Source organism: Leptopilina boulardi, unplaced genomic scaffold, assembly GCF_019393585.1.
Source record: "Leptopilina boulardi isolate dan_hultmark-lab unplaced genomic scaffold, ZJU_Lbou_2.1 LbouV2_384, whole genome shotgun sequence".
NCBI classification, from domain to species: Eukaryota; Metazoa; Arthropoda; class Insecta; order Hymenoptera; family Figitidae; genus Leptopilina; species Leptopilina boulardi.
In genome coordinates, this window is record NW_026137956.1 from 1492955 (window position 1) to 1502562 (window position 9608).

At 21.5% G+C, this 9608-nt stretch overlaps 3 protein-coding genes across 3 annotated transcripts; 1 reads left to right on the forward strand and 2 right to left on the reverse strand.

Moving 5' to 3' along the window:
- Window positions 1-145: 145 nt before the first annotated feature.
- LOC127288357 (50S ribosomal protein L27) lies at window positions 146-2362 on the forward strand. The gene is made up of 3 exons (XM_051315760.1): window positions 146-345; window positions 485-645; window positions 2083-2362. Exons 1-3 carry the CDS (start codon window positions 276-278, stop codon window positions 2284-2286), a joined length of 435 nt encoding a protein of 144 aa, XP_051171717.1. The 5' UTR covers window positions 146-275; the 3' UTR covers window positions 2287-2362.
- Window positions 2262-4074, reverse strand: LOC127288356 (tRNA-splicing endonuclease subunit Sen34). Its single transcript, XM_051315759.1, has 5 exons — window positions 3866-4074; window positions 3320-3591; window positions 2900-3110; window positions 2651-2812; window positions 2262-2560 (listed from the first exon to the last, which is right to left on the reverse strand). Exons 1-5 carry the CDS (start codon window positions 3924-3926, stop codon window positions 2364-2366), a joined length of 903 nt encoding a protein of 300 aa, XP_051171716.1. The 5' UTR covers window positions 3927-4074; the 3' UTR covers window positions 2262-2363.
- Window positions 4075-4637: 563 nt separating this feature from the next.
- Window positions 4638-9464, reverse strand: LOC127288278 (E3 ubiquitin-protein ligase RNF14-like). Its single transcript, XM_051315636.1, has 5 exons — window positions 9310-9464; window positions 7908-8823; window positions 6395-6623; window positions 5952-6124; window positions 4638-5727 (listed from the first exon to the last, which is right to left on the reverse strand). The coding sequence occupies exons 2-5, from the start codon at window positions 8817-8819 to the stop codon at window positions 5434-5436; spliced, it is 1608 nt and encodes a 535-aa protein (XP_051171593.1). The 5' UTR covers window positions 8820-8823; window positions 9310-9464; the 3' UTR covers window positions 4638-5433.
- Between the last annotated feature and the right edge of the window lie 144 nt (window positions 9465-9608).

Sequence of the window (9608 nt, forward strand, 5' to 3'; positions counted from 1 at the left end):
CAAGATGGCGAATTTCAACCAATCAGTGATTAGAGTGAAATTAGTCAATAAAGAATAACGAAAATTCATTGGTTAATTGAGTGAATATTTCACTTGGGATTTAATTATAATAACCAATAGTAGGTTTTTAAAATATATGTATTTTAAAAATAATATTGTATTTTCACATGGATTATATACACAAACGCAAGTTTAATTTGTTGTGTCGAAAAAGTTCACAGGAATAAGTTATTTTGTTGATTCATGATTTTATTTAAATAAGAAGAAAAGAAATTATGTCGTTTTTAATAAAAACAGCGTTTCAAGAAGTTGCAAATTTTATAAAACCAGCAACTAATCTACAAGGTTTGTTTCATTTTGAGGTTATGATTATATTATAATTTTTCGGTATATTATAGAAAATTTACATTAACAAAACATTTTTTTTTGTGTTATATTAATTAGGATAATTGTAATTTCACTTTTTTTTATATTACATTTACAGTAACGGTTCGACATAAAGCGCGAAAAGTAATGGCAAACGCAAATCCTGGAGGAAATGCTGTTGCAAAACATAGAGGAATTAAAAGACAGGATGGATCTTATGCTTATTCTGGAACTATATTGGCAACGCAAAGAAAAACAAGATTTCATCCTGGTCTAAACGTAACAAATTTTTCTCTATTATTTTTTTAAAATACTCTTTCTTTTTACGATTCGATTAATTTGCAGATGTTATATTTGAAAAATCATTAAATTTACAAATGTTTTTTTTTTTACTATTTTCATTGATTTAAGCTCGGGAATGTTGAAAAAATAATTTATTAGTTAAATAAATAATTTTTTTTCAACACTCGTGAGCTTATATTAATTTAGAGGACACAAAATAGAATCCAAAATCAATTTTATCCAAATTTTAATTCATTCAAATTTCTCAATTTAATTAAATTTTATTCGATTTAAATTTCAATTGAATCTTTTTTTAATTTAACTTTAAATCAATTCTAATTTTTATTATTTTATTGATCAAAACCAATTAATAAATTAAAATTCCTAATTAATTATTAAATCATTAATACTTTGTAATTTTTGATAATTAAATTTTGAATAAATTGAAACTTAAATCAATCACAATTTGGATAAATTAAAATTCTGATATTTTAAAGTTTAATAAATTAAAATTTAGATAAATGAAAAATCGGATAAATTAAATGTTAAATAAATTAAAATTTTGATCAATTAAAATTCGTATAATTTGAAACTTAAAATAATTGAAAATAGAATAATTTTAAAGTTAAATCAATTAAAATTTGAATGAATTTAAATTCAGATAATTTGAAACTTAAATCATTTGAAATTTGAATAATTAAATTAATCAAAAATTTGTATGAATTTTAAATTCGGATAATTTGAAACTTAAATGAATTAAAATTTGGTTTAATTAAAATTTTTGATAATTTGAAATTTAATTCCATTGATGTTTGGATAATTTGAAACTTAAATTAATGAAAATTTGGGTAATTTGAAACTTAAATTAATTAAATATTCAAATTGAAATTCAGATAATATAAAATTTAAATAAATTAAAATTCGGATAATTTAAAAAGTGAAATTAAAGAAGTTAAAAATTTTCATAAATTGAAATTCTGATAATTTGAAAATTAAATGAATTAAAATTAGAATAATTAAAAACTTAAAGAAATTGAATTTTTGGATAATTTTAAACTTTTAAATTAATTAAAATTCTGATAATAAAAAACTTAAATCAATAAAAAAATGCAGATAATTTGAAACTGAAATCGATTAATCTTTGCATAAATTTTGAAATTTTGTTAATTTTATAAATTTCGTTCGATTAAATTTGCATTTGATTATAATTTTAATTAATAAATTTATTTTTGACAGCAAAAAAAAAAAAAATTAGAAATGATTAAAAGTTGTATTACTTGAAATTTGTATCAATTAAAATTTTAAATTGAATAAAATTTAATTTAATTTAAATTCAAAAGAAATAAAAATTTGAATAGATTAAAATTTTTGATATATTAGATTTGATTTATTAAATAATAAAATAATTAAGAAAAATTTATTACTTTTATTTAGGTTGGAATAGCCCATAATGGAACATTATTTGCTATGGAACCTGGAAGAGTTGTAATAACATGTGAAGAAATTGATCCTGATTTTAAAAATTCTTTTGTAAGAAAAAATTATACAGGTCGTGAGGGTCATTTAATTTATAAAAAACATTTTAATATCATTCCCCATAAACAACACGATCGTTTTGTAATTAAAGATACAATTTAATTATTTATCATTATTATTTGTAAAAAGTAAAAATAGATTATAAATTTTAATAAAGTTTAAAAACAAAAAAATCTTATTTAAAATGCATTTGATTCGGCCCATTGAAAAGATTGATATTCAATTTTATCATTTTCTTCAGAAAAACTTGCAAAAACTTGAGTTTTTCTAACACTCGATCCTATTCGACAAATACTAACAAGTTCATTAACAGACAATACATCCGTTTTTTCTTTACAATGAATTATAAATTGTGAATGAAACATAATTGGATCACCTGAAACAATTTTAGAAATAAATTTCAAAATTAATAAATAACAAAAGAGACATTTAAAATATATGAGAAAAATAAAGATATTTTTTCTACCTGGATATGCGAGAAAATCACTTCCAAATTTAACACCACTGGTAATGTAAAAATTTTTTTCCCATAAATCTTTAAATACATTATAACGAAGTTTTTCTTCTTGTGTATTTGGATAATTCCAATCAACATCTTTAGCGTCTTCTTCTGTTGCCCATGGATATTCTATAAATGAATTTTAGAATTTCTTTTTTCCATTTTCATGAAAATTAGGAAATATTAATTTTTTTTTAAATAAAAATAAACAATAACCTGTATGTGTTTGAATAAGAGCATCTTCTTTTTTTAATTTTGGTAATTTTGCCATTTCTTTATCGAATAATTTTTGCCTATCAATTTCAATGGTTTCTAATTTCTTTTTAGTTTCCTCATCCAAAGGTTTTCTCATTTTTTTCTTTGATGTTTCTACTCCTAAAATTTTTCGCCGTTTACCTTCGACAATTTTATCCATCATGCATATGACCTATTGTAAAATAAAATAAAATTTAATAACGCCTTATTGGAGAAATGGTTTTTTTTATCTCTTTAATTAAATTTTATATAGAACTTTTTTATTAAATTTTAGATTTAGAAATTTTGGTTTTGAAATTAAGTAATTAGAAATTTGAATTTACATAAAATTGAATTCTAAAAGAAATCATTTGAATTATTTAATTAATTATTATAAAAAACCTGTTTTTCTTTTTCTTTTCTAAGGCATACTTCCTGCTCCAAAAATAATTTTTCCCTAAATTCTAAAAATAATTTTTCTAAATCATCACTTGGTTTTTGTTTCATACAAGGATAATGAACTAAACGTGCAACTCCTTTGTCCATTAATAATTTTGCTTCCTCAGGAAGTAACGAGAGAGGAAGACCGGACAAAATATTTTGCCTCGGTAACTTTGGTAAACATCCTATTAAATCGCCAATTATTCTATAATCTTGTCGTAATTTTAACCAATCTAAAGAAAAGAAAAAAAAATCACTAATAGTTTAATTCCTATTTTGAATTATTTCATAAACTTCAAAACATGTTTGAATTTGTTATCAATTTAAAATATAAAAAAATATTTGCAATCCTAACCTACAAATTTTTTCATTTTTTTTTATTTAAAAAAAGATACATCTAGTAAAATTAGGATTAAAAAAATATATTTTAATAAAAACTAAAACATTACTAACATAATATTCGAAAATTTAAGTTTTATATTCATTTGTTTAAAGTTTATTATTTACCATTTGCATTCCATACGAGAATATTGTCGTTTGAAAAAGCCAATTTAATGGGATTTGACATATTATTCTAATATTTAAAATTACAAAATTTTCTATACCACTGTAAAAGATTAAATAAAAACTAAATAACTTTTAACACAACAATTTATTTAAAAATGTTTGTTTACTTTCTGATCATGATTTTAAAATTGTTTTAAAATTTTAATATTCGATCTTTTCTGCGCATGTCATGATTTTTATTTTTTATCTTAAGGTTGTGAAGCGAGCTTAAACCATAGGGAATATTCCAAATGTTGCATTTCTGTACTTGGCCGATTTCGGACATTTCATTTATTTGTCCAACGTACACTTTTTTAACGTTGGCTACACTGAAGTTCGGGAAGTTTGTTTGTACTTTTTGTTTATGTTATAAAAATCAGTTAAAATTTTAGTATTATTATTCTTACGGTGTTTTTTTCAAATTCAAATGAAATGAAAAATAATCAAAAATTTTTCTGTTTTTTCATTTCCTGTTTTTAAAAATTGCTTCTTACAAGAATCAAAATAAATTGAATCAATTTTTCGAAGCACAAAAAAATTGATTTTTCCCTCCATTTTTTTTAAAAAAGAGAAAATCTATCACTTCGTTAATTTACAAAAATAATAATGGAAGAACAAATTTTAAAACTTCAAAATTATTATAAATATAATAATTAATTTAAATAAATTAAAGAAAAAAAATATTAACATTCTTTAATATGATTCAAAAATAAAATCCAAAAACTATTTCCGATTTTGTAAATGAATTTTATTAAAGCATAAAAAATAAAAATATTACAATCTCACAGAGACCATTAAATCAATCATTTATATCGCGACATTTAAAATTATTTATCAAATCAAAAAGAATATTTAACGTGACAAACAATTTTTTGGAATATTTTCAAAAATAAACAGAAAAAAATATATATTAGCATCGTAGAATTTTTTTCTTTTTTTCTTCTTTTTCTTTTTTTTTTTTTTTGCTAAACAAACAAATAAAAAATACAGGGTTTCCACAAGAATAAAAACAAATTTTATTGAGGCATTATTGGTTAAAAATTTTTCTAAATTGAATTTTGAATTTTAAATTTAAATTAATTAAAATTTTGAAAAATTGAAATTCGGATAATTTGTTTTGTTAATTTTATAAGTTTTTATCGATTGAATTTGCAGTTAATAAATATTTTTTAATTAATAAATTTGTTTTGATCAATAAAAATTAGAATTAATTGAAAATTGTATCACTTGAAATTTGTATTGATTAAAATTTGAATGGAAAATAATTTAAATTAAATTGAAATTTCGATAAAATAAAATTTAAACAGATTTAAATTTTGGAAACTAATTTAAATTTAGATTTATTGAAATTTGTCCGAAAAATTTTCTAATAAATTTATTCAATTTCCCAAATTTTCTGAGACAAAAATGTTTTTTTCTGACTTCCCTGACAAAAAAATAAAATAAAAATTTCCCTGACTTGTGGCTACCCTGATTTAAAATATCAACAAACAAAAAAATTGTGAAAGTAACATGAAAGATGACATTTTTTATAAATCATCTATTTCAATTTCCTCCGTTGAATTATCATCGTCAGAATAATCTATGAATTCATCAACAACAAATGTAGGATCATCATCGTCGTCACTGTCATCAACCTCATCGTCTTCATCGTCGTCGTCGCCCAAATTCATTAAAATACCTTGATTCACTCGATTAAAACAACTGGAATTGGGATTACGATAATGTTGATATGGATCACGTGGATCCAATCTTGTACTGCATAGCCAACAGAAAAATGTATTACAATGTCCACAAGCCATTTTATTACATCCATCAGATTTCTGGAAAAAAAATTAGAAAATAATCCATTAAATTCGTAGATTTTTAATAATTACGAAAATTAGAATTTAGTTACAGAATAAAAATTAAAAAAAAGAATAGGATTACTTTATAATATTACATAAGATTATTTTTCCATTTGTTGGAATAATTTTTAATAAAAATTAAAATTGATTCGAAAATTTGCGAGTTTCAAACCAAAAAAAAAAAATTAACATATTTTTACCTCAATAGCAACTTTACAGTGGGGGCAATTTTTACTATTATTAGTTATCCAATTTTCCGACATGGTATTATCAATCATAAGTTGCAATTGCTTTTTCCCGTATCGTTTCTCCAATTGAAGTTTACCCTCCGGTGAAGCATTTTTGTATTCTTTCATTAAACTTTGCTTGTCAGCTGCAACAAAAAATAAAGAAAATTTTTACATTTTCAAAATTCTAAATCAAAAGTTTCAAAAATCTATTTCATAATTTAAAGTAATCATTGATTAAACAGAAAATTGTTTAATTTTTTTTTTGTAATTGAAAATTTTTGCATTATTATATTTTTATAAATACTTGTATTTTCAATTATACTGAATATATTTAAAATCTAAAAGATGAATGAGAATTATATTTGACAGAAATTATTTAAAGATAAACGTAAAAAAAAAATGATAATGTATACCTGAATTCATTTTACAGGGTTCAATTCCATGATAGACCATTTTACAAAATAGACAAAAGGCATATTGACAGGATGGACATGTGGCGAATACTTCGTTGACTTCACGGCTCACAGGATATTGGCAGTGACGTCGTGGACAATAAACAATGTCTGACATTGTACTTAATGTTGCACTGAGTAAAATTGAATCATATTTGCTAAACAATTCAGGACTCACTAAATCCTTTATCTAATAAAGTAAGAAAATTACAATTTTTAAATAAGTTAATTTTTTGAAACTAAATTAATTTCTAAATATAAATTTTACTATACTAATAAGGTAAAAAATTAAAAATTATAAATACAAAACAATTTTTTTTTATAAGCTTTTTTTATCTTAATGATATTTCACGGCGCATGATTATCCAATAAAAATCATTAATTAGAATTTTCATTTTAAACAATTTTATTAGAAATAATTAATTTTTAGAAAAATTTTCATTTTTTTAATTAGCATTTGACAAAATTTCTTTTTATACGAATTTTTACTTAACAAAATTTTTAGCTACCGAATTTTTATTTTATAGTCATTTAATTTACATGACTTTATGTAAAAGAATTTTAGTTTATGCGAATTTTAATTTAACAGAATTCTCATTTAATCGAATTTTAGATGAATTAAATTTTTAAATGACAAAAATTTCAAATTTGTCCGAATTTTTATTTTTACGTATTTTTAATTGATAGAATTTTGAAGACGCCGATTTTTCACTTGTCCGAAATTAGAAATGACCAAACAAAAGAATCTCAACAGTAAGATATCGGGTGCAATTTTTAAAATTGACCAATCGCGATTTTCTTGATAATTTCTAATTTGGTCAATTTAAAAAATTGTAAATTGTAAAATAAAAATTCGGAGTGTCTTTAAAATTCTATCAATTAAAAATTTGTATAAAAATAAAAATTCAGACAAATTAAAATTTGATAAATTGGAATTTCTGTTATTTAAAAATTCAAATCACATAAAATTCGATTCAATGAAAATTCTATTAAATTAAAATTCTTTTATAAATAAAAAATCATGTAGAGAAAATAACTGTAAAATAAAAATTCTGCCATAAACAAAAATTCGATAGCTAAAAATTTTATTATGTAAAAATTTGTATTAAAAGAAAATCTGTTAAATTTTCATTAGAAAATTTGAAAAATTCGTTTAAAAAATCATTATTTCGAATAAAATATTTTAAAATAAAAATTCTAATCAATAATTTTTATGGGAAATTTATGCGCCACGAAATTTCTTACAAAATTTATTAATCAATAAATTATATTTAAAAAAAAAAACATTTTCTAGATATAAAATTTTGTAATTTACAAAATTTGAAAATATTTTTTATAAAATTTGATATTTATTTTTCTTTCCGTGTATTAATTTTACTTTTATTTGCTTCTTTTTTTTTAAATATTCGCAAAATGAAAAAAATTTTAATTTTTGAAAATTAAAAAAAAATCTAAAATAAATAATAAAACTCACTTGACCGGGTGTTGCTTCCGATGTGCATTTATCTTCAGGACAAGATATATCCTGAACTGCACCATCCTTGATTCTAACTTCCAAATATCCAACAATACAATCTTTACAAAATACATGTGAACAAGGAATAAATTGTGTACAATCAATTCCCAATTTATCGGAAAAACAAATTTTACATGTATAAAAATTTCTTTTAAATTCTATTTCATTTCGCATTTCATTATAATCAATTAACATTTGGACTGGATTACTACTAACTGGTCGATCAAACACTGCTCTTTTATCAAATGAATTTTTATTATTTTTTTGTCTCTTATTTTTTTTCTTTGAAAAATGTTGATGATGATGATTCTTTGTATTTGTCATCTCATTTCGATGTCGAACATCAACACTTGATTTTTTCAGAATATTAGATGCACACATTGTTAATTCAGGTTGTATTTGATTTTCTAATGCTATTTTGTACCGTGTATAAGTTTGATTGATATTTAAATTTTCTTTAAGATTTAAAAATTCCAATGTCTCATTTTGAAGGAATGCAAACCATGTGAAAAGTATTTCAACACCCTCTGTTTCTTTCCATAATTGATCTAATTTACGACAAAGTCTCGATAAAAGTGGTGGTCTTAGCCATGATGATATTAATGTGAAATTTGGAGGTGATAATGATGGATAATTATTTGGTAATGTCACTAAAACAGTTATTGGTGGAAGATGTGAAATTTGAACTTTCGTTGATTCTTCATCAATTTGACGAATGTCTTTATAGGAAAAATAAAAATCTCCCGATAGATTTAAAAATATTTTTAAAGTACATTCATATTCATTGTTTTCATGTTTATAAGAAAATTCTTCACTATTATAAATACTTTCCAATGCTGTGAGTTCATCTTTTTGCTTTTCATTATCCATTAGACTGGAAATAATAAATTTTATTTTTCCAAAAATATTCTCCAATGTTCTAGAAAAATTTTATTTTCTTTTTCCATTGCGCAATAATTAAATGTTATTTAAAATAAAATAGAATAATTAATAATAACAACATTTAAATTTTATATATATTTTGCAAATAAAAACTGACAAGGCCAATGATGTAACATTGAAAAAATAAAATTATATATCTTAATATTAAAATATTGTCATAATAAATTTATTATTTCTTATCAAAAATCATGTTTCAAAGAAAAATACTAGAATAAAACAATAATAAATAATATACATAAATTTTCTATAGAAAAGAAAATTTATATATTAATATATATTTTTTTTTAGGTTATGTTTGCACAGGAGGAAAGAGAATATTTATGTAACAAATTAAACAAACAAATTTTAAATATAAATTTCTTTGCAATTTGTAGAAAGATATTTAAATAAGTAAAATATAATTAAAAAATTGACAAACCTTTTAGAAAAATACTATTTTTATTTTGGTGTTTTAACGGTTAAGAATCTTTAAAACGTTGTGACGGTGATGTCAATGTCAGTGACGTATCTACAATTTTACGTTTGTATATTTATATATACGTGAATCGAATACGTGTGTGTAGGAAATATTAGTCAGCTGTCAATATTATACAAACGTGTATAAATATTTTTTCGTTAATATTCGCTAAAATTTTAACAAATCAATTGAGTCATTAAATACGCGAGTGATTAACTACAATAATGAATGATTAGATTAATTATATATATATTAAAAGT